The following is a 26,361-nucleotide window of genomic DNA, read 5'->3' as shown; positions in this document are numbered from 1 at the left end:
GTCTTCGAAGGGCAAATCAAAACAAACACAGGGGAGTGCTGACAAGTGGAGTCAATTTGCTTCATGACCTCGCTCGGCCTCACACAGCACTCGTAACCAAAGCACTACTCAAACAATTCAAATGGGACGTATTGGATCATCTGCCATACAGCCCACACCTTGCGCCCACTGACTTCCATGTCTTCCGTTACCTGAAGTCACATCTTGGTGGAAAATCATTCCATGACGATGAAGAGATCAAAAATGAAGTTGAAATGTGGTTCCGACAACAGGCGGCAACCTTCTATGACTGTGGTAAACAAAAGCTTGTGCACTGACTTAACAAATGTTTGGATAATGGGGGTGATTATGTCGAAAAATAACAAATAATCCAGTTAATAAGATGTAACTGATGTTTTCTAAATAAATGTTCTATTGAACAACTGCAAGTCATTGTATCTTTACTTTTCGAAACGCCCTCGTACATAAAATCATATCTGTATGAGACCAGATAAGTCTCTGGTATTGCTTCATTTCATTTAGAAAAATATTAGCTGCTAATGACTTACCATGTGCACTAGGAGGGTGACAGAAAATGAGTGTCCGGGAGGGGCAGAGATCGCCTGTCTATGGGATGTATGTATTACATTTGACAAAATGGACATAGTTGATATTCAAGAAATGTTCAAAACAAACCAGTATCTTGCAACATGAACACCAAGTGATAAAAGGCACACCAGAGTGATCATAAAGATTCGCACCGGGAAGACAGATGGTTAACTCCCACAAACCATACAGAACATTCAGCAAGTTATTTACTCTTGAAGAATGCACATAGAATTGACGTAAGGGAATGATGAGAACTGAAGAAATGAGATGGCACGCAACCCAATGTGAAGTAGTCCATCGTGGAGCTTATTGTGAAAGTGTCTATCCTTTAAAGCGTAGCTGCAGATAGTATGTAATATGTTTTACAAGCAAAGATGAAACAAACATCCAGATCCTGAATTTATCCAGGTGGTATGAATTCTAAGGACACACGCTCTACAGGAGGGATAGTTTGCTCAAAAGGAGTACAATTTTTACACACAGACCAGTAACCAAGTAAAAGCAAGTTATTTTTACCAGCTATTGGCCAAAAACAGTACTCGTACCATAATTGTAGTTCTCTTACACCCATGTTTCCATGTTTGCTTGCTATGATGTACGTATTCCCTACGGCACTTGCAAGATCATGCACACGAGAAACAGTTGTAGGCGGTACAGCACCTCCAACTTCTTTCAGCACAATAAATAACTTTCCAGCCAATTTACCATTCAGATTGACAGTCGGCATAATTGTATATGAATCCGTTAAGGCACTGATGTTAGCTGATCTTCACACATCTCTCTTGGAACCTCTAATTTGCAGGATTCCCTTCATATGCATTTCCTCTTCAAATCCCGACTGGTCAGAAATGAAAACAAATTCCTTACCAAAAGGTAGGATAAGTTTGTTTATCTCCTCTATACATTTTTGGGTCAATTCTGCAGTTTGCTGTGCATCGTCAAACTGACACTTTGTTTGAAATTTCGTTATCTTACTTCTTCCAATTCTGTAACACTGTTTGAAGTTATGCAACTATCCACTGCTTCCCCTGAAATCACTATACTATGTCGCGTGCAATTTAATGTGTGTAACATAGTCGGTCACTATCGTGCGCATCCTGTAAATTGTATCTAGCTTCCTTCACATGCACATATGCCAACTTTTGTAACAAGTGCAGCTTATCCTCTCTCGAATATCTGCACTATATGATCATACTGCTGTGGACTTACTCAAAATCTGTTCATTTTTTTTTTTTTTTTTAAATTGTGCTCTGGATGACCTTCTAAGTACATAATTATGTTTATTACCTGCTTTTTGGACAATTGTCCTTTACTACATTTCACTGGAGACAGGATTTGCAGATCTCTGTCTGAAAAGAAATATGAACTACATGGCTCAACACCTGTTTCAATATCACTTTTGCCTGTTAAACGAGTTCTGACATCATTGTACTCCTCCTGAACATTGCCCACACAGTTGAGTGTATTCAACACCACACATTCTGCTGACTCATCTTGCAGAAACTCTAATATTTCATCTGCCACTTCTTTTTCACTTCGCAAAATTCCTTGGGTTCCTTTCTGATGAAATGTCATCTTTGGCAATTGTTGTTGTAGATATAATGCAATGTTTGCTTTGTTTATTGTTGCTATTGCTCTCCTTTGTATCAACACCAGTAGCACTGTTATGAATTACACATCGACTAAGCAGTTCAGCTACACTCCATAACCTCACCCTGTGCTCACCACTGGATAACTCCAGTCACACCCCCTGTTGCCATTAGCAGCCAATATTATGGTTGCATGGTAGAAAATATGCAGGACATCAAATGCCAAAAACATCACTGGCCTTTGGGACCTTGCACTCACTTGTGATTTAACAGTTGTCCTGATCAAAAATAAGACTTAAGTTTTGGAATGGAGTCCGTGCAAGGGGGACAGCAGCAATTTCATGCTTCTGGCGTCACCATTGGGTGTGTGTCGTCGATGTATGCAGCGAGAAAGGTTAAAACTGTGTTTATATCAAAGAACACTGCACAGCAGGAACCAAGCAAATGGGGCAGTACAGATTTTAAGGCAATGATTTCACTTCCAGGAGGATGGAGTTTGCTTTACCCGACCATCCTGGATTATGTTTTCCTAAATCACTTCAGGCAAATTTACGAAAGTTCTTTTATCAAGGTCACAGCTTATCCTAAAAAACCATACTGCTATAGCTTTGTGTGTGTGTGTGTGTGTGTGTGTGTGTGTGTGTGTGTGTGTGTGTGTGTGTGTGTGTTGAATTGTAGTTTGGAGGAGGAGACCAGACAGCGAGGTCATCGGTCACATCGGATTAGGGAAGGATGGGGAAGGAAGTCGGCCATGCCCTTTCAAAGGAACCATACGGTCATTTGCCTTGAGCAATTTAGGGAAATCGAGGAAAACCTAAATCAGAATGGCCGGATGCGAAGTCGCAAGACAGATGTAAAATGCCTGATTTCAGAACTAGCCTTAGAAAAAAGTAGGCCTCTTGAGAGAAGTGTATAATGCAGGGAAGAATTGCGTAAATCAACACTGTGGATGATCACCAATAAAATGTTGGTTCTACTACGTTCATTATTGTCGGTTATTACCCACTGTGTTGTATTTATTATTTTACAGGTATTGTGTGATTTTTCTTTCGAGAAATGTGAGTACATAGCGTACAACCACCAACAACTGACAATTTTCTTCTTCTTTGTCATCCATACTTTCTAACATATAAACTACTTTTGAAGTGCCAAAATTTACTAGAACAAATGAAATGTCTATAAGACACCACACTGTGCAACGTACTTGGGGTGAAACAGTCACAATTCCTGAAACCCATCGGTCATGGACTCTGGCCTGCTGAGGAGCACCACAGTCCTGGGTATATGGACAAACCATGAAAATGTGCTGCATTTTGCCACACACTAACAGACCCAGCCTGTGGGCAGATCGGTGAGACTAGATCTGACAGGCAGGGCCTGCACAATAGTGGAAACCGAATGGCTTCAGATCGGCAGGCCAGATCCGATAAAGATAACCACAGAAATGGCCAGCGGTTTTGGCCTGTCATGGAAATCCACTCGTGTGACCAGCTATTCACGACAGCATGACGACGAAATGAGACCACAGTGATCAACCCGTGCAACTGATAACTTGTTCAAATACTGTAAGAATCAGTAATAAAGGGGATAGGTGGCAACTAACCGTAAAGATGACTACCGAGCCACAGAAAGAAACATAGAAAGGACAATCACACTCTCACAACTAAATTTTCAGCCACAGTTTTTGTCAGAAAACAAGAGCACAAACACATTCACATGATAACTCAGACACAACTGACACACACATGACAGCCATCTCCAGCCGCTGCATCTACCGTCTCCGAAAATCAGATCCAAACAAACGACTCCTCACACTTCCCTAGGAAGGGGAGAAGCAGAATGAGCGAGCAGGGAAGCAGTGCACGTACTCAGCTACACCCAGCCAGCAACGATGCACGACGCCTCAGTAAGCAAACCATTTCATCCACTGACACAAAAAGGAGATTTTTCCAGTTTTTTTTTTCTTTCCCAAATTCCCCTGATTTCCGGAACCTGTGGCAACCCTGTTGATGTTGCCAGGACATTGTTACCTATAAGCACAGGTCCATCTCAGTCAGTTCCCAGGAGGACATTCTGGAGACAGCTGCGTATAATGGACCTTCGAAGTTTGGTACCTCGCAGAAGGCTGTTGCTCATAGCAACACGAAGCCCGCACATCTTCAATGGGCCAAGCAACACACAAAGTGGACAGTAAGCGGCTACAGCTACAAAGTACGGCGAGATCTCTTTCAAAATGATGTGAGGTGTCGAGTGCACAGATAGTTCGACAAGGTACACTGCTGGCCACCGTAAATGCAACACCAAGAAAGACAAGAGGTAGCACAACAAAATTTATTTTGTAGATAACATGTTGACCAAGTATCAAATGATTACGTTTACAGACGTCTGTGACATGTGGTTCCTGCCAGAATCAGTAGCCAGAGTAGCCTCCATTGTTGGAGATCACCGCTGCCACACGTCTCGGCATTGAGTCAAAGAGACGTTGGATGTGTTCCTGGGGTACAGCAGCTCAAGCAGCTTCCAAACGTTGCCAAAGATCATCTGGTGTGGCAGCTGGGGATGTAATCTGGGTCACTCGTTGAGCAACCGTGGACCACATGTTTTCTATCGGCGAAAGATCCGGAGAGCGAGCCGGCCAGGGAAGCAATTCAATCTGGTTATTGACGAAGAACCTTTGGACAATGCGTGCCACGTGTGGTCGCGCATTATCCTGTTGAAATATGGCTTTGGCCGAGCCCTGAAGGTAAGGAAGGACAACTGGCTCCAGCACTTCGGATATATAACGCCGGCTATTTAAAGTACCGGCAATGCGTACTAGAGGCGTGCGAGAGTAATATCCAATACCGCCCCATACCATAATACCCGGTGCAAGACCAGTGTGGCGGTGCATAATGCAGCTGTCCAGCATCCTCTCTCCACGGTGCCTCCACACTCGAATCCGACCATCGTGGTGCTGCAGACAGAAGCGTGCCTCGTCAGTAAAGACAATGTCATTCCATTCTGCCGTCCACATCCGTCTGTCATCACACCATTGGCGATGGAGACGTCTGTGGTTCTGCGTCAGTGGTAGACGAAGCAATGGACGTTTGCGGACACACCACTCTGCTGTAAACGGCATCGAATGGTACACGCAGACACTGGATGATGCGTTACAGACGCAATGTGCTGTGCTATGGTTCGGGATGTCACTGAGCGATCCGTCACTGCCATGCGCACAATTTGCCTATCAGCACGTGCAGTGGTGCACCGAGGTGAATGCGATCGACCACGTCGGTCCGTCGTACCCTCCGGCATCCAACGGTCACATATCCGCATTACAGTTGTTTGGTTTCGTCCAACACGACTAGCGATTTCTCTGTATGATAATCCACAATCTCGGTAAGCCACTATCCTTCCTCTGTCGAACTCGGATACTTGATCAAAAGATGTTCGCTGTTGTCTACGAGGCATAACTGATCGTCTTGTGAAACAACCACAAGGTAAACACACGTGCCGAACGTACACTCGTCGAAATCGCCAAGCCTTAAATGGCGCTATGAGGTGGCGCCACAGGCGCGCGTGATGTGCGTCTGCACTGAAATTCTAATCAGTTGCATATCTCATCGCTGCAAACTCATGGTGTAAATTTCACTTGATTCGGATGCTTCCTTCAGGGTGTTGCATTTACGGTGGCCAGCAGTGTATTTAATACTCAGTGCATGAAGGCTGTAGTTCAGGCTGGAGGTGGTGCTGTGACGATTTGAAGGTTGTTTTCATACTGTGACTTGGGCCCATTCATCCAGATTAATGTGAACGTGAACTAGGATGTTTATTTCAACGTTCTCAGTGACAAAGTGTTGCCCTTTCTTCTATATATCGTAGTGAGTATGCTGCAGACACATCTTCCGGGAGGAAAACAGCCTTCTTCACAATGCTTCACACACGAACAAGGATGGTTTGAAAAGTACTCTGAACAGAATAGAAAAAAAGTACTTATATCACTGAACCTTTTTTATTTTTCAATGTAGTCTCCTTGTAGATTAATGCACTTGGTCCAATGATGTTCCAGTGCCTCGATCCCATCTCGAAAATGTGTTTCCTCCAGGCCTGCAAAATAGTTGTCAACTCCAGCTATCAATTCTTCAATTGAAGTAAATCTTCGTCTACCGAGAAAAGTTAAGTTTTTGGAAGAGATGGCAGTCTGACGGAGCCGTATCAGCTGAATAAGGCAGGTGTGGCGACAATTCATACCTTAGTTTGTGCAATTTTGCCGTGGCGATGGCACACGGGTGCGGGCGCACGTCAAGAATCGCAGCACACATTTGCAGATAATTTTCTGATTTCTAATTCTTCAGTTAAAATGTGATATACCCTTACTGACAACATATGGCAAGCATGAGCAATTTCACACACTTTCAACTGGTGATCCTCCATGACCATTTTTTGCACTTTTGCAATGACTTCTGGAGTAGAAACACATCTTGGCCAACCGCTGCGCGGATCATCATCTGAGCTCTCCCGACCAAATTTAAATTCATTTGTCCACTTGGCAACAGTTGACTATGAAGGAGCAGAGTCCCCTAGTGTATTCTGGATATCGGCATGAATGTCCTTTGCTTTAATACCATCCATTACGAAGTACTTAACCACTGCTTGAATCTTGATTTTTTTTTTTCAATCTTCGCTAATCACTAAGCGGGAACAACAACAGAGCCACGTCACCACCACAGCTCTCTGTAGAGCACTGATGTAGCATGTGTTTACAGACAACAGTCCAATGAATATTATGTGAACAACTTGTTGTGCTAGCACTGACCTCTCGTGGTGATTCCAAGAACTTTTCAAACCACCCTCACATGTTCCCCATTTTACACACACCTCGACTGGTCTGCAGTTACCCAATTTTAATCCCACAGCAAGTGTCTGGGACTATTTGAAACAGTGGGTGAAACATAATAAACAACATCCCTGGAACTTGCTAGCTCTAAGGGATCTAATCATCAAGTGGTTATGTCATATCTGAAGAAACCTGCAAACTTCTGCCCTCGCGGCATTGAGATAATTTATTAGTTTCTCCTTGCTTGTTGATGCTGATTCTGCCACTGTATAATGAAAAACCACTACAGTTTCTAATTATAACATTATTACGACCACACAACCAGTTTTGGCCTTTATATTAGGCTGTTATCAAGCGCGTTATGAAACTGCCAAATATGAATACATAATATAATGGTTTGTTTGTGTGTGTGGAAAACAAATTAAAATTGTAGGAGTTGAAGGACAAAGCTTATATGTGTACAGTACAAATACAGAAAGAATGCTATGCTGTAGAGAAGCAACATCAAAACATAAAAACAGTGGACATAAAACATATCTAAAAAGATTTTCACACCCAATGACATCATGAGAAAAATGGGCATGTTGTAGACATTAAAAACTGTACAACCAGCTACCTTAAATCTGTTAACATGGTTTAGCTCAAAAATAGTTATTTAACGTTTTTCAGATAAAATGCTAATAGTAAATAATAAAACAGCAAAAGGCAAGTAGATTTAAAAAAGTGTTGCACCCAATGAGAAAAATGGGCATGTCGTAATTATAAAAACTGTACAGTCCAACACATTAAAATTATTATTATGCTTAAGCCTAAAAGAGTTACATTATGGTGTGTTTGGGATTTAGAATTACATGGTTTTTGAGGAAAATGCTGAAAGTAATTATTTGGAATTAATAAAAGTAGTTGCAATGAATGAGACGCATGAGTCAAGCATACAGGTATGATCTCTAACGAGTAAAATTTAAAGCAAAGGGAGCTGTTGAGGGTTCTGGCATAGCCTGTAAGTCTCATCGAGTGCTTAAGAGAAGTATGTTCAAATAACTAGCTACAGCTACAAATTTGTAGGACATCTTTAAAGGAAGTTGTCAATAACTGGGAGCAGATATCCAAGAAATCAGCTCTCTTTAATGTGCATTGCTCATTAAGTGTCTTTTCCTTGACGAGATAGAAACAGCACTCAACAGAAAAAATGCCAAGGAAATAATACTTAACAAGCAATGCATATTAAAGAGAACCAATTTCTTGGATATCTGACCCCCTTGCAACATCCTTTAAAGACATTCTGTAAGTTTGCAGCTGTAGCTAGTTGTTTATAAACGTACTTTTCTTAAGCATTCGATGGTGTGCCCGAGCTATGCCACAGCCCTGTTTGTTCAAATTTTGCTCAACTGACGCCTCATCCACTGCCACTGTTTTTATTAATTTCAAATAATTAATTTCAGAATTTTTTTTTGAAAATCATAGAATTATAATTCTGAAACACTTCAGATTGTAGCTTTCAAGCTTAAGAGCGTTAACCGTTTTAATGTATGGTGAATTGTACAGTTTTTATAATGACAAAATGCCCATATTTATTGTGACGTCATTGGGCGTGACACTTTTTTAAAATCTACTTGACTCATTTCACCTGAAAAATGTGCACTGTAATTTTGAAACACATTAGATAACACAGTTTAACTTAAAAAGAGTTAACAGTTTTAAGGTATCAGAAATCATTAGGCATGAATAGTTTTTAATATACATTTGACTTCCACCGTTTTTATCATCTGTTGCTGCTTCTCTGCATCATCACACAAGGTGTACATTCTTTCCGCACTTGTACTATATGTATTTAAGCATTGTCCTTCATCTCTTACATTTTTACACACACACACACACACACACACACACACACACACACACACACACACACACACACACAAAACCATAATATAATGTACTATATTAACATTTGGCAGTTTCAGACACACTTGACAATAGCCTAATATTACAGCTAAAACTGGCCACGTGGATGTAATAAAGTTCTAATTAATAACAGGAGCCAGGAGCAGCTTTTCATTAATTGATGCCACTGTCAAGACAATTGCTGATGGTATACAGTATTAATGTATTTGCTGAAGGTGACTAAAGTTATGTGCAGTGTGCCACAGAGGTGTTGTTACAAATTTATTGCAACCACCACATGCAGGGCTCTGTAGCTCAGTGGTAAAGTGCTGGACTACAAATCCAAAGATCTCGGGTTAGATGTCCAGTCAATGGTAGGATTTTCATCTGTCACTTAACATTACTTTCCACCTCTGTCAGTGTTTGTCGATGTGAAAACCGCCGAGTCACACCGTGGATCGGAACCCGTGTTAAACTGTAGGTCCACCAATAACCAGCTGGGTAAGTCAGTTAAATTGTCTGAGAAAGGCAATGGCACACCACCTCCCACAGGACCATGTCTAGTAAACCACTATGGTGTTCAAAACAATCTTTGGACTGATGACTGCTTAACCTGCTTAACTGTCAGATGTATTCTAAAATTCAATGTGCTAAAACAACAATATGGGATTTGTGGGTCCGCCTCGATGCAAAACACTTTTGTTATTTATTTATTCCCCCAAAATTAGTTTGTTGTTGTTGTTGTTGTGGTCTTCAGTCCTGAGACTGGTTTGATGCAGCTCTCCACGCTACTCTATCCTGTGCAAGCTTCTTAATCTCCCAGTACCTACTGCAACCTACATCCTTCTGAATCTGCTTAGTGTATTGATCTCTAGGTCTCCCTCTACGATTTTTACCCTCCACGCTGCCCTCCAATGCTAAATTTGTGATCCCTTGATGCCTCAAAACATGTCCTACCAACCGATCCCTTCTTCTAGTCAAGTTGTGCCACAAACTTCTCTTCTCCCCAATCCTATTCAATACCTCCTCATTAGTTACGTGATCTACCCACCTTATCTTCAGCATTCTTCTGTAGCACCACATTTCGAAAGCTTCTATTCTCTTCTTGTCCAAACTGGTTATCGTCCATGTTTCACTTCCATACATGGCTACACTCCATACAAATACTTTCAGAAACGACTTCCTGACACTTAAATCTATACTCGATGTTAACAAATTTCTCTTCTTCAGAAACGATTTCCTTGCCATTGCCAGTCTACATTTTATATCCTCTCTACTTCGACCATCATCAGTTATTTTACTCCCTAAATAGCAAAACTCCTTTACTACTTTAAGTGTCTCATTTCCTAATCTAATCCCCTCAGCATCACCCGATTTAATTTGACTACATTCCATTATCCTCGTTTTGCTTTTGTTGATGTTCATCTTATATCCTCCTTTCAAGACACTGTCCATTCCGTTCAACTGCTCTTCCAAGTCCTTTGCTGTCTCTGACAGAATTACAATGTCATCGGCGAACCTCAAAGTTTTTACTCCTTCTCCATGAATTTTAATACCTACTCCGAATTTTTCTTTTGTTTCCTTTACTGCTTGCTCAATATACAGATTGAATAACATCGGGGAGAGGCTACAACCCTGTCTCACTCCTTTCCCAACCACTGCTTCCCTTTCATGTCCCTCGACTCTTACAACTGCCATCTGGTTTCTGTACAAATTGTAAATAGCCTTTCGCTCCCTGTATTTTACCCCTGCCACATTCAGAATTTGAAAGAGAGTATTCCAGTTAACGTTGTCAAAAGCTTTCTCTAAGTCTACAAATGCTAGAAACGTAGGTTTGCCTTTTCTTAATCTTTCTTCTAAGATAAGTCGTAAGGTTAGTATTGCCTCACGTGTTCCAACATTTCTACGGAATCCAAACTGATCTTCCCCGAGGTCCGCTTCTACCAGTTTTTCCATTCGTCTGTAAAGAATTCGCGTTAGTATTTTGCAGCTGTGACTTATTAAACTGATAGTTCGGTAATTTTCACATCTGTCAACACCTGCTTTCTTTGGTATTGGAATTATTATATTCTCCTTGAAGTCTGTGGGTATTTTGCCTGTCTCATACATCTTGCTCACCAGATGGTAGAGTTTTGTCATGACTGGCTCTCCCAAGGCCATCAGTAGTTCTAATGGAATGTTGTCTACTCCCGGGGCCTTGTTTCGACTCAGGTCTTTCAGTGCTCTGTCAAACTCTTCACGCAGTATCTTATCTCCCCTTTCATCTTCATCTACATCCTCTTCCATTTCCATAATACTGTCCTCAAGTACATCGCCCTTGTATAAACCCTCTATATACTCCTTCCACCTTTCTGCCTTCCCTTCTTTGCTTAGAACTGGGTTGCCATCTGAGCTCTTGATATTCATACAAGTGGTTCTCTTCTCTCCAAAGGTCTCTTTAATTTTCCTGTAGGCAGTATCTATCTTACCCCTAGTGAGACAAGCCTCTACATCCTTACATTTGTCCTCTAGCCATCCCTGCTTAGCCATTTTGCACTTTCTGTCCATCTCATTTTTGAGACGTTTGTATTCCCTTTTGCCTGCTTCATTTAATGCATTTTTATATTTTCTCCTTTCATCAATTAAATTCAATATTTCTTCCGTTACCCAAGGATTTCTATTAGCCCTCGTCTTTTTACCTACTTGATCCTCTGCTGCCTTCACTACTTCATCCCTCAGAGCTACCCATTCTTCTTCTACTGTATTTCTTTCCCCCATTCCTGTCAATTGTTCCCTTATGCTCTCCCTGAAACTCTGTACAACCTCTGGTTCTTTCAGTTTATCCAGGTCCCATCTCCTTAAATTCCCACCTTTTTGCAGTTTCTTCAGTTTCAATCTGCAGTTGATAACCAATAGATTGGTTCATGGGGGAAGAAAATTAGTTTCAGCAATAAATATCACCATCATCAGTGGGATCCCAACAACATTCAGAACAAGACTGAAATATACAAACTCACATTTAACTCCTGTCAGGCCCAGTACACAGGACAATCGAGCAGAAATTTCCAAACAAGGTACACGGAACACATGAGAGCTCTAAAGAGTGATAGCACACATTCCACTTTTGTAGAATACCTAATGAACAAAACTTACAACTCCACTCATATAAAAGAGATCTGCACATCCTGAAACACAGCAACAGTTTATACTGAAAACTAGCAATAGAAGAAAATTATTACATACAATAGGCTATAGCAGAGGCAAAAAATGTATCATGCTCAGAGACATAAGTAACTCAGAACTCCCACTATAATTTTCCTAATCTTCTTACAATATGTGATACATTTCTCGCAACACATCCAACCAGCAAGATGGCTTAACATTTTAGATCTCTAACGAGGTGCAAAAGTTGTGTTTCTCTGTGTTTAAAGGTACCCACAAGCCATCAAATGAATGTGTGTGCATGACAGACTATGTAACAACCTAGTACACCAAAACTGTATCCACAACACACTGCAATCCCAAATGTGTAACACTGAGATACCTAAGTTCACATTTTTGTATTTTTTTACTAACAGCCACTCATACAGTTGCAGATGGCACAATGTATACTGAGGAAAAGCAGCAACAAAGAAACAGAAAATGCACTGGAAACAGCAGCAAAATTGGAATATCATCCTGTGACATATAGTAAATAAGGTATTGTCAAACTACTCACAGAAACAATATTTGGAACAAAATAATACACACATAACAATATTTTATAAGTATGCTATTTCTGCACGTTTCAGAATCAAAAAACCCATTGACGATGGAGATATTTGTTGCTGAAACTTGTTTGGGGGAATAAATAAATAAATAAATAAATAAATAAAGTGTTTTGCTTCAAGGTGGATCCACACTCCCATATTGTTGTTTTTCTATGCAAACATGGACCAATGGAAGAGTTTCAAGATAAAATCATTATATAATGCGCTGTTGGTTGCATAAGACATAAGCACAATTTGAATAAAATTACATGAAAGCATGCTCTTTACTATTCTTTGTGCAATACTCAGCTTGGTAAAATTAAGTAAACCATTGTGCTGACAGTTTTGTGTTGTTGTTGTTGTTGTTACTTTGGTCGTCCACATTTCGACATTGTAATAATTATGATATTGCTTCAAAAATTTCTTGATGCATTCTTTTTACTGAGTTCTGCAAACATTAACATTATTTTATTTTCATATTATTGATCGACCACGGTCATATGCCATTTTCAAGTACCAAGTGTGTTCAGAACAACATGTTGCACTTCTTTCTCTCAAGCTGATGAGGGATGTGCATGTAAAAACTTTGTTTATTTAATATTTAGACAGAGAACTTCCCACTTTGTGTGGTGTTGTTTGATGTATGTGCAGATGTTGTGAAAAAAGAGTGGTCACAAAACATCGTCAAGGAGTGACGGTGATCGAGTATCTCTACGTGCGATGGCAGGGTCACTTATAGTTTGGTGTCACGGCTCGACGATGTCTCGGAAGGCACAGAGCAAGAGATGCAGCCGATAATGACAACATCTGGGAACACAGCTCAAGCAAGCTTAACAAGAATGTTATTCTGTTCCCAGATTTTGTATGGAAATGATAATATGTAACGACTGATGCAAGTTACGAATTGAAGAGAGATTTGTTGACCTACAGTTGTAAATGTTTTTATAGAGTTGACACAAAATGCAGAAGAGTTACTGAAAGACATTTACATCATTCAGTAGCTTGCACAGTTTAGAGCTCTCTTACAAGCCTCAACTTTCTGCAGAAGGTGAAGTAGTCACATGGCAAGATTTTGTGGCACTAGAACAAGACACTAAGGTAAAAATTATCACAAATAGCATCAGGGTGACTGATAATTAGGAAGGTAACACTTCATTTTGGCTTAGTTCAGCTACAGAACTACCTGTTACCCTCCACAAGATACATTTGTTAGCATTTTGATCATGAAACACCTGCAATGCCAAATATTGCCAATTTAGTGGAATATACATCACTAGCTACAGAGTTAACAGTTGTTGGTAGGTACTGTTGGCATAAGTTCTTCGTAACATCACAATCAGTAAACTTCAAATATTTACCGCTAGTGATAATTTATACAATCGGAGAGCCAACAAACGTCCGTAAGTGCTGGAAAATAGCCAAACGCCAATACTGTATGATAGTACGAACTGAAAATAAAACTTAGTAGTTGCAGGCATCGTGAGGCTATTCAAAAAATTTATAGCAACTGAGTACACAAGCTAATAGAAAATTTTTGATATGTAATGACATACCCAATGATCATCATCAGTCATCAACACAATGGTCCATTGCAACAGACATACGGGGGATAGACAAAATAATGCGAACACCTGTACTTGCTTGAGAATGGTTTATTAATAAGAGGTTGAACCCCCATTTGCCCATAAGATAGCTGTGATTCTTTTTGGAATACGGGCATATGATGATTGTATAGTCTCCGGTTGAATGTTATGCCACTCTTTGATCAGAAACTCTTCTAACTCCTGTAGTGATGAAGAGCCTGTGCTCCAGTACTGCCACAAGGGTTCGATAATGTTTAAGTCTGGGGACTGTACTGGCCAGGAAGATGCTGAAGTTCAATTGCATATTCCTCATACCACAATTGTACTGTCCTGGCTGTGTGAATGGGTACATTATTGTCCAGTAATATAGCACATTCGTTGGGGAACAACATCTGAATCATGGGGTGCATCTTATCACCTAAAATGTTCACATAATCAATGGCTGTAACAAAGCCTTTGAGAGTAATGATGGGACCAACAGAATACCGTGATACAGCTGGCCACACCATCACACTTCCACCTTCATGCTTAGTCATTGAAATCAAGCAATCAGGATTTTAGGCTTCCTTTAGCATTCTCCAGACATAAACCTAGCTCTGTGTCGGAAACAATGGAAACGCTGACTCATCGGACCACATGACGTGTTTCCACTGATCGTCTGTCCAGGGTTTATGCTCCTGACACCACGATTTACGATTATTTGCATCTAATGTTTTCAGTACAGCAGCTCGTCCACAAATATTCACTTTACGGAGTTTTCGGCAGACAGTGTCGATAGATACGAGGTCTCGAAGATGGCTATTGAACTCTGCAGTCACTTTAGTTGCCATAGTTGTGTGTTCTTTTGACACAATTTGTGTTAGCATATGACTATCTCTGTTATTTAGTTTTCATTTGCACCCACTATTAGATTTACATGATGATGTCTTTATATGTTTTGTAGAGGCTGTCATGACTGTTGAAACAGTTGCTCCTGAAACATTCAATAAGTTGGCTGTGTTGGTAACTGATGCTCCAGCTAACTCAGCCCCCACAATATGCCCTCTTTGGAATGAAGTGTGCTCTACTCAAACAACCTGTACTGATGCCTAGTCCATAATGAATACACACAGTCCAGCACAACACGTGCCTTACCTGCGTTGCTGACTATCAAACACAACCATTCCATTATTATCAATTTTCACATTATTTTGTCTATCCCCTGTATATACCCACATATACAGGGTGTTACAAAAAGGTACGGCCAAACTTTCATGAAACATTCCTCACACACAAAGAAAGAAAATATGTTATGTGGACATGTGTCCGGAAACGCTTACTTTCCATGTTAGAGCTCATTTTATTACTTCTCTTCAAATCACATTAATCATGGAATGGAAACACACAGCAACAGAACATACCAGCATGACTTCAAACACTTTGTTACAGGAAATGTTCAAAATGTCCTCCATTAGCGAGGATACGTGCATCCACCCTCCGTCGCATGGAATCCCTAATGCGCTGATGCAGCCCTGGAGAACGGCGTATTGTATCACAGCCGTCCACAATACGAGCACGAAGAGTCTCTATATTTGGTACCGGGGTTGCGTAGACAAGAGCTTTCAAATGCCCCCATAAATGAAAGTCAAGAGGGTTGATCTCAGGAGAGCATGGAGGCCATGGAATTGGTCAGCCTCTACCAATCCATCGGTCACTGAATCTGTTGTTGAGAAGCGTACAAACACTTTGACTGAAATGTGCAGGAGCTCCATCGTGCATAAACCACATGTTGTGTCGTACTTGTAAAGGCACATGTTCTAGCAGCACAGGTAGAGTATCCCATATGAAATCATGATAACGTGCTCCACTGAGCGTAGGTGGACGAACATGGGGCCCAATCAAGACATCACCAAGAATGCCTGCCCAAACGTTTACAGAAAATCTGTGTTGATGATGTGATTGCACAATTGCGTGGGGATTCGTGACAGCTCACACATGTTGATTGTGAAAATTTACAATCTGATCTCGTTGGAATGAAGCCTCATCCGTAAAGAGAACATATGCACTGGAATGAAGATTGACACATTGTTGGATGAACCATTCGCAGAAGTGTACCCGTGGAGGCCAATCAGCTGCTGATAGTGCCTGCACGCGCTTTACACGGTACGGAAACAACTGGTTCTCTCATAGCACTCTCCATACAGTGACATGGTCAACGTTACCTTGTACAGCGGCAAGTCTCTGACGCTGACATTAGGGTTATCGTCAACTGCATGAAGAATTGCCTCGTCCATTGCAGGTGTCCTCGTGGTTCTAGGTCTTCCCCAGTCGCGAGTCATAGGCTGGAATGTTCCGTGCTCCCTAAGACGCCGATCAATTGCTTCGAACGCCTTCCTGTCGGGACACCTTCGTTCTGGAAATCTGTCTCGATACAAACATACCGCGCCACGGCTATTGCCCCGTGCTAATCCACACATCAAATGGGCATCTGCCAACCCCGCATTTGTAAACATTGCAGTGACTGCAAAACCACGTTCTTGATGAACACTAACCTGTTGATGCTACGTACTGATGTGCTTGATGCTAGTACTGCAGAGCAATGAGTCGCATGTCAACACAAGCACCGAAGTCAACATTAGCTTCCTTCAATTGGGCCAATTGGCGGTGAATCGAGGAAGTACAGTACATACTGACGAAACTAAAATGAGCTCTAACATGGAAATTAAGCGTTTCCGGACACATGTCCACATATCATCTTTTCTTTATTTGTGTGTGAGGAATGTTTCCTGAAAGTTTGGCCATACCTTTTTGTAACACCCTGTATAAATAAATTGGCTAGATCAATCCACTCACCAAGTGGTGGTAGGAGAACACACCTAGAAGGGTATTAAAGCTTGCAAAATTTCAGAGCTAGTGTGTCCTCCTTTTGGTAGAAGAGGTGAGGGGAAGGAAGACGGAAAAAAAAAAAAAAAAAAAAAAAAGAGGACTGGTTAGGTTTAGAAAAAGGATAGGGTTTGAAAATGTCACCCAAAACCCTGGGACAGGAAGGCTTATCAGACAGTATGAGAAGGAAAGACTTATTGTTAGAGACTGCACTGGAAGAGACTTGAAAACCCATGAGCTTAGAGGTGGAATATAGGGTAATAAGCAAGGCACAGATTACTGACAAAACATTGTGCAAGAGTTAATAAAAGTGGAAAGCTAGAGCATTATACATGATGTACAGGTGAGATGACCTGTCTATATTCCTCCTGGCCCCCACCTCACCTGCCACATATGATGCACATGGCTTTCAGCTCTTATTAACTCTTCCATGATGTTTTGTCAGCAGTCTCTGTATTGCGTGTCTTCCACCTTTAAGTTCTCATATTTTCAAATCTCGTCCAGTGTAGCCATCGACAATCGGCCTTTCACTCTCGTTCTGTCTACTAAGTCTTCCCAGACTCGGAGTTCTGGACAGCTTTTCTGTAACTCTCCCCATTTCCTAAGCCTCACCAGTCCTGTTCCTTCATCCCCCTTCCATCCCCTTTCACCCTCCTGCCAGTAGGAGGAGTCACTGGCTCTGAAATCTTGCAAACTGTAATACCTTCTACACAGGATGTATCATAATTAATTGTGTACACGTGTACAGTCTAAAGTACACGATACTAGAAGCAAAAACGTCTCAGTAAACATCGGGTCAAAAATGCATACCTTAACAGCTACGAGCAATTTTTCCATCATTGATACTGTGAATCAAATCTCTTCTACTGCAAGTTCTTTGCTTTCCATATTTTGGGAAATGGTAGTACGGACCTTAAGAGCTTTGAGCACTTGTTCATCTTTGCTACTCTAAAACACAACTCTTCTAATGATCAAGTGCTCATAACTTTTAAGGTATGTGTTTCAGAGCACATGTTTGCTGGACATTTTTTCTTATTTTGGTCCATACTATCACTTCCCAAAATATGGAAAGCAAAGAACTTCCAGTAGAAAAGATTTGTTTCACAGTATCGAAGATGAAAAATGGCTCGTAGCTCTTAAGGTAAGCATTTTTGACCCTATGTTTACAGAGACTTTTTTTGCTTCTAGTACCGTGTACTTTCAACTGTATGTGTTTACGCCATTAATTATGATACACCCTGTATATGTGTGCTCCTGCCACCTGAGTAGATTTTTTATCTATCCAGTTACTTACATTTTCAAAAAGTGATTATTTTCCCAAATGTAAAAAGAAAAATAAATCAATATCAGCAGAGGTTACATTACAAACATGTCATTGCACTTCTTGCTATTACAAAAACTTGTCTAAAATATTCGCCATTACACATTACTGAGTAAAATTATGTTATTTTTTTTTAATTACAAAAGTACTGTGAAGAGCAAGACAGCCTACCCTGTGGAGCAGAGAAGCCACCTTGCTAGAGAATAATGTGGTCCAAGCTTCTGTATAACACTGACCATCACCAGCGTTATGACGAGCTGCGTGCCGAAGAGTGCCTGTCGAACAACGTCCACAAAACTTCATCAGGCAACAGTGAAGGATCAAATTACAGTAAATTAAATTAAAATAAAGATGGTACGCATTGGCATTACTTCCTAAACGATATAACAGTGTCGAGAGAAGCCAAGTTGCTGCACGTGTTACCGTAGATATGACTAATTTATCATCATATGAAACCAAAACAACGGAAAATTCGAGATGGAATAACAACAACACAGAAAGGATGGACTGCTACTCACCACAGATGAGGCATACAGTTGCAGACAAGCATGACGAAAAAGAGGCAAGCAATACTCAGTTTTCAGAATAACAAGGAGACCACACTGCATTCGGATTTTTTATATTTATGGTACATGAAATTCAGAACTCAACTATGAGTTTATCAGAACAATTCAATGTAATGCTCAAAGTTTATCGAGAAAATAGGCTATGAAATTTTCTGAGCATTTTTAATTTGTTAATGTAAGCACAATTTTTCCAATAGGCTGTGGGACTCTGTAGTAGACGGCTCGCCTGTCACACGGATAGCAGAGTTGCTCGTGCATTACAAGGCCGATTGTGACAATATTTTGTCGAACATTGTCAAAGGCAATCAAACGTGGCTCATCACTTCAAAATGGATACAAAATGGCAGTCCGTAGACTGGCGCACACCACTTGTCCTCCGAAGAAAAGATGCAAATCCCCACCCTCAGACAGTAAAGGCATGACGACGGTCTTTTGGGACTACAGTGAACTACAAATAAAAAATGACAACTGGAATACCAACATGCAACACAAAAACAATACAAAATTATGCCACCAACATAATAAAAAAGATCTATATAACTTGAGGATAATCTTATAGAAAAAGAAGAGGAAGTGGGTGAAGATGAGATGGGGGACATGATACTGTAAGACGTATTTGACAGAGCACTGAAAGACTTAGGAAACAAGGTCTGTGGTGTACAATGCATTCCCTCAAAATTACTGTCATACTTGCAAGAGCCAGCCATGACAAAAGATCTTACTTTACTTTCTGTGTCTAGCCAAGAACATCTCAACTCTCTTCCTCCAAAACTTTAATGGACTTGTCATTGCACAAAAATAGCTCTTCCGCTGTGCAAACAAGCTCCATCTATCGACACATGAGCAAATGTTCAATCGTCTATGTTTCTCTACATGCACAATTGTCATCTTCAGACTATCCCCACTTAACAACGTTACTTAGCATTTTGCCAATCCCGTTCTCAATCTATTCAGTGCTCTCCATGGACTATACTGTAGTTGCTGCCCTTGGGCGATTTCTTCTTTGAGGTGCAGGTTTGTATTTCACAGTATTTCCAACCATAAAAATAGACGGCAGGTCTCACATTGGTCTGCTAGTGGTACTGTTCATTGGATACAGCTCTTCCTCAACTTAAGACAAGTTGAAACTGTTTGGTGGCTACACAGTGTGCACCATGAGTCTATTTGCTACTTCCCCCACCCCCCACCCCCATTTCATGGGCTACTGTGTGTCTCGTATTTGGTGGTGTAAAGACTGCAAATGGGTAAATTTTGTGTACAGGTTTAGGTGCATCCAGTGGCAATCCTGACAGTCTCATTTAAAGTGACATCTACTTGTTTGGAGTGGCAAGACACCTCACATGTGTGCTGCATATTCCTTGGCTGCAAAACAGTGTCCCATTGCTGATGAACGAAGAAGTTAAGGTTGTGCTGCCCATGTTGAACTGATCAGTTTATGTGTAATGTTGTTTCTGGCACATATTTTTCCTTTTAGATTGGTGCAGTGTTACAGTTTAACCCAGCAATGAACAGTCTAGGATGACTCCCTAGAATTTTTGTTTGATGCATTGTTGTAGTTTAACTCCTCTCTATTCTATTTCCAACTGTCTTGAGGCTTCTCTAGTATGCTGGTGGAATGCATATATTAGTGTTTTTCTGGATTAGGTCACAGATGTTTTTCTTCATACTAGTTTACTAAGTTGCAAAGCCTCTGCGATTTTTCTTTCAATCTCTTTGAATGTTCTTCCTCGAGCAGTAATGACAGTGCCGACAGCATATACGAATCTCTGTATTTCCGGCTGGCGTGACTGGTCATTTGCATACATATTGTACAGAATAGGCAAAAGAATACTTCACTGAGGTAGTCCGTTCTTTTGTTTTCTCCATCTGTTTTTCTATCCTTGGACAGTTATGTAGAATCTTCTATTCTGCAACATGTCTCTTAGTATGTCAGTCAGTCAAATGCCCTTTGTTAATTCATAGACTTTCATGAGGAGTCATTGGTGGTTTACTGTATCACACACAGCAGAAAAGTCAACAAAGGCAGTAGCAATTATCAGTTTACTTTCAAAACCGTCTTTAATGTGCCGAGTCAGGTATAGTATTTGACAACAACCTGCTTTCCGTTTTCTGAAGCCAGCTTGTTCAGGGATAAGTTCTAAACTGATTTTGGTTGCTACTCTTGACATAGTGTGTAAGATATAGGAACTAGGCAATATAGCCTATGACTTTAAACATAATGTAATAATCCCAATTCCAAAAAAAGGAATATGTGCAAATACTACCAAAACATCAGTTTAATGCTGGCTTAGTTTGTCAAGTGGATAATGGAACACAACTGAATACAGGGTCTGGAATTGAGGCAAGAGGAACAGCAGCATCTTCACAGTCCTGCAGTTATCTGTGAGTGTCTTAAGTGTATGCAGCACTGAACAGTAGAACTATGTTTTGTATTGCAAGTAACTGGAAACAGTCCCAAGAGTCATTACTAGGTGTCCTCAGCGTGTGTGGCAATGAAGAACAAAACAATGTTTCGTATTGACAAATTACCTGAAACAAACTGTGTGTAAATCAAGGTAAATTATAGAGGAGGGTCTTACTATGCAAGACAGTGCAGCTGTTAAGACACTGACCTCATATTTGGGAGGATTGAGCTGCTTTCTCTAAATCACTTTGATCTGGGTTTCTGTGGTTTCCTAGACCACTAAGGCCAATGCCAGGCTGGTTCCTTAATCCAGACCATGGCCGAATATCAGTCTATTGCTATACGCTATCGGTCCTATCCTCATAAAGCATTTTACATATTTCGGCACATTGATTTGTATTGTATTACCTTGACAAATCCTATATCACTGTGACATGCTCATTTCTCTCTCTCTCTCTCTCTCACACACACACACACACACACACACACACACACACACACACACACACACACAGATATATACGCATAGCATTTGAAGTAGTAGAGAAAACTTGACAGTGTCAACCTGAGGCAGTAGTTGAGAAGGGAGTGAGACAGGATTCCAGCCTATCCCTGCCATGTTATTAGAACAGGGGTCAACGGAAGCATCCAATTCCATCCATCTGCTTTGACCCATGACGTAAAGGCGTCGTGGTGTGTGCCGTCATTACGGCGCGGAGTTCGAGTTGGTTATATATGTAGATGCCGTCTTGTTGTTGTGTGTGTGTGGGGGGGGGGGGGGGGCGCAAGTAATTGCTTTATTGGGTCTATTTTTCTCAAGTTGTAATGTTTTGTGTATTGAATGTTTTAATTTACATAGGGATGTTTACATTTTTAATTTTTGAGGTGTTGTGGTTTTGTTTTTCGTAGTAGTGGGTGTTGGTTTTTTCTTATCAGTAGTTATAGTTGACCTATATAGGTCAAGGGAAGTGTCTGATTCCTGTACATTTTTGTAATTATTTTTTTTTTAATTCGTCATCTTGTGTGTTTCGGGAACTTGGTAGGTTTTTTTTTTTTTTACTGTTATATTTAGGTTGTCCCCTCCCTAAACCCCCATATTCGCACGGTTATCCCGTTAGTTTGTATTTTTGGAGGGAGATGTTATTGTCTTATTCATATGTATTTTCGTGTTTGTTGCTATGTTTATTGAACAATTATTACAGGAAACCAAAGAGAAAATTCCAAAGTGAATATAAGTCCACAAGGGAGGAATGCAGACATAAAGGTTTGTTGCTCACATTGCAAGACTCTCAGTGACAGCAAATGGCATGCAATCTCAGATGAACTGAACAGATAGTGGTTTGGAAATATAAGAGGGGTACCAACCAAAGTAAAACAAGGTTAATGAAGTGAAGTAATTAAAACAGGTGATGCTGAGGAACTTAAATTATTAAAATGGTACACTAAAAATTGAAGCGATTTCTGAAGATTAGGTAACAATGAGGAAGTACTGAACTCAACCGGAGAAACAAAGAAGTTGTAGGACAAATTGACTAAACAAGTGGATCGATTGTTTGGACATATCCTGAAACATCAAGGAATCATCAATTTAGTAATGAAGGGGGGGGGGGGGAGACCAGAAGAGCAAAAATCATACAGAACAACCCAGCTCTGACAACATTAAGCAGAATCAAATGAAAGTAGGGTGCAGTAATTATGCAGAGAATAGACTAGTGTGGACAGCTGTATGAAACCTGCATAAGGACTGGAGACCACAACAATAAGATTCGTAGAAAATGTTATTGTATTGGCTTAACATATATTGGATACACATTCTTTGTACATACTGCAATTTGGCATAAGAAAGAATCAACTGCTCAATTAAGTCCCCTATCCTTATTGTGACTACCACTGCAGGTAACCCGAAACTCAACATAAATAAGAGGCTGTCATCAATAATGTACGACATGACATGAACTTCACTTTGACAACATTCTATATGCTGTTTACAATAATGTTTTAACAGACGAAACGCGTGACCGCTTTTAATGGAAGTAGCTTATAGTCTTTCCTTTTATTATAACTGCAGTCTAAGAAGCTAGGCCTCATTTCTCTCGAAAGGTTTCATTCAAACCAAGTATTCAGACAATCAAATTATGTCGAAGAACACAATGCTTGAGAATTATGTCATCTATTCCAAGCCAATACATTTTGTATTACATTCTCCTAACCCCCTTGGGTCAGTTTGTTTTAAATACCGTCATTTTAGAGTCCACTATGATGATTGAATAAATGCTCGGATCTAGTAGTAATCTACCGGAAGATTTACAATTGCGGACAAAAGGCACATATCTCCAAGGACTAAACATGACAACAAAATATTTGACATTAATGGAAAAGGCTATTAAAACAAAAAGCCTACAACAGATATTATACAGGAAATAATTTATTTCAGAATAATGTTGCTACATCTCACTAAAAAATAAAGCTCCATTCTTAAATATCTCGAAAAACAGCAGATAGGGTGTAATAAACTCTAGGAAGTGATCAATTTACATGTGTTAATGGCTTACCATTTCGCTATTTACAGCGTGCAGACAACACGGTCTCTTGTTTGTTTGCTTTTTATAGCATAAGTGTTGCTACATTTGGGGGTTTGAATATCGTCGTCGCATATAGCGAAAGTCGACAAGTACGCGTCGATATTTCCCTGCACCCAACTTTTATTTTTATTTAACAACTTACTTTTATAAACTTATAGTTGTAATACTACATAGTAAGTTACGAAATAAATCTGCTGTTTCCCAAGTTCCTTTACTTTACTATTTGCTGTCGTAATTTTTTTGAGTATCCATTTAATTGTAATTTACATTTGATAAAATTATAAGGGAAGTACAACTACAAGTTTTTTATACATTCGATTTGTTTGAAATAAGTGATGTAAACATTTTTGTCATGTTGTCCATCAAAGATATTATTGCCATAAAATTTGCGGCAAAGTGAAATCTGCGGAAGCTGCAAGTACTGCGTCAAAACGCGTAAGTCTGATGCAGTGCGGCAGATGGCGTCGTGAAAGGTGGTTGTAATAGGTTGTGTTTTGTGCCTTACGATTGTTTGTAGTACTCTAGATGTAAATATGTGCCTCGCAGACTTCTAAAACAGTCTTACTGTCGTCGAAATTTCTTTTTTTTTCTTTTTTTTGTTGCAGTCTGCTGTTAGGTGTTACGTGACAGTTTTCGCTGTGAAAAGAAAGCAACAGGATGGCTAGTGTTACATATCATTTTAGAGATTGTTTCAGGGTAATAAATAAAGAAGCTCTGCATTGGTTTCCTGGCCACATGGGAAGAGGGCTGAAGCAAATGCAACAGAAGTTGAAATCAGTAGACTGTGTCATTGAAGTACATGATGCTAGAATACCATTATCAGGACGTAACCCAGATTTCAAACATACGGTTTGCGGTCTGAAACCACATATATTGGTGCTGAACAAGAAAGACTTGACAGATATGAATTACAGCTCTAAAGTGTTAGCTCGACTGAAGCAGGAAGGTACACCAGACGTGCTGTTCACAAACTGTAAAGACGCTAAGTGCAGCGGCGTGAAGAAGATAATTCCAAGAGCATGTGAACTCATTTCGAGCTCAAACAGATACAATCGGTCAGAGACTAGTGAATACAGTATCATGATTGTCGGCGTTCCAAATGTTGGAAAGTCGTCACTTATAAACACGTTACGTAACAGATTTCTTGGTAAGTCTAGTGCAGCTGCAGTAGGTGCAAAGGCGGGAATCACGAAGAGTGTTCAGAACATCATTAAAGTCAGCGAAGAACCAAAAGTGTATCTTATTGACACGCCTGGCATACTTACCCCATCTATTAGGGATGTGGAAGCAGGCCTTCGCCTTTCACTGTGTGCAAGCCTGCAGGATCACCTAGTGGGGGAAGAAATTATCGCGGACTATCTTCTCTTCTGGTTGAACAAACACCGACGCTTTAATTATGTAGAGCTCATGGGTCTCCAAGAACCCTCAGACAACATTGGCACTGTGTTGACACAGTGCGCCCTGAAGTTGGGTAAAACTTTAAAGGTAAGGAATTATGATGGGCAGTACGTATACAAGCCAGATATGACATCTGCCGCAGCATTTTTTTTAAAGGCATTTAGGAAGGGTGATCTGGGAACAATAATGTTGGACGAAGATCTTGTGCTGGGCACTGTATCGTGATAAATGTCTTCCTGCGTATACCTAGTAAATTTAAAAGTTAGATGAGTAATCTGATTGCCCAGTTACAATTGATCCACATCCATACTCTGCAAACCACTGTGAAGTGCATGGCACATTTCTTTCGAAACACGTGACTCTCTCGAACTATAGAAATGGCTAATCTCAAAAGGCCTATGATACGATGCACATCAGTCAAACAGGCCATTTAAATTTAAGTGTTTACAAAAGACAGTTGTTTTTTCTTTACTCATTCTCACTCAGCAATTTATATGTACAGAAGACTGAAGCATGCATACAGTATGAAAACACTTTTGGTCATGCCAAATGTGTAACTTTAAGACTGAACACTAAAATTAAGATTTTAGATTTTTCTGCCCTCTGTTGCTCCATAGCCAAGGGGCTCAAACTTACCTTTTTTCTGTGTTTTTGCCACATCAACAGACAGTTATTAACTTAATTTTTCTGTATGGATACTATTCCCTTTTGTATTCTGTTTTACTTAACTTTTTGGAAATATATCGGGTGTTTTTCGTTATTTGTATAACTGGTTAAGTGGTGGAAGTTTTTGGTTCAGTTTAATTTCACTTATAACTAAAAATATAACAACTGAAGATATCTGTATGCAACTGCCTTTTGTTCAGAACTAGAACGTAATAATTTCAATTCAGATATAAAACGGAGGATGTAAGTTTTCTACAGTGTTTAGCGTAGTTCTTTTCTGTTAAATGTGTGTGCCTTATGAATTGTTATGAATTAAAAACAGTGAGTGCACAGTATTAATGTAATGTGGTGTGCACTTACGAATGTCTAGTGCT

At 40.2% G+C, this 26,361-nt stretch overlaps 2 protein-coding genes across 2 annotated transcripts in view; one reads left to right on the top strand and one right to left on the bottom strand.

Annotated features, from left to right (window-relative positions):
- Positions 1–24,005, bottom strand: part of LOC126215078 (transmembrane protein 161B) — a 101,595-nt gene extending 77,590 nt beyond the window's left edge. The window contains exons 1-2 of the mRNA XM_049941727.1: positions 23,894–24,005; positions 18,543–18,646 (exon numbers count right to left, since the gene is read on the bottom strand). Of these exons, the coding sequence (XP_049797684.1) occupies positions 18,543–18,646; positions 23,894–23,896 (107 nt within the window). The 5' untranslated portion in view covers positions 23,897–24,005. The remainder of the gene's footprint in view (positions 1–18,542; positions 18,647–23,893) is intronic.
- A 383-nt stretch (positions 24,006–24,388) lies between these two features.
- LOC126215224 (mitochondrial GTPase 1) lies at positions 24,389–26,018 on the top strand. The gene is made up of 2 exons (XM_049941891.1): positions 24,389–24,409; positions 24,529–26,018. Exon 2 carries the CDS (start codon positions 24,581–24,583, stop codon positions 25,544–25,546), a length of 966 nt encoding a protein of 321 aa, XP_049797848.1. The 5' UTR covers positions 24,389–24,409; positions 24,529–24,580; the 3' UTR covers positions 25,547–26,018.
- The last annotated feature ends 343 nt before the right edge of the window (positions 26,019–26,361 follow it).

Source organism: Schistocerca nitens, chromosome 12 (assembly GCF_023898315.1).
Source record: "Schistocerca nitens isolate TAMUIC-IGC-003100 chromosome 12, iqSchNite1.1, whole genome shotgun sequence".
Lineage (NCBI taxonomy): Eukaryota > Metazoa > Arthropoda > Insecta > Orthoptera > Acrididae > Schistocerca > Schistocerca nitens.
Note: the sequence above shows the minus strand (reverse complement) of the source record. Positions and strands in the feature narration are given on the sequence as shown.

Excerpts from the sequence above, each read along its gene's own strand:
- LOC126215224 (XM_049941891.1), top strand. The coding sequence starts at position 24,581 with ATGGCTAGTGTTACATATCATTTTAGAGATTGTTTCAGGGTAATAAAT.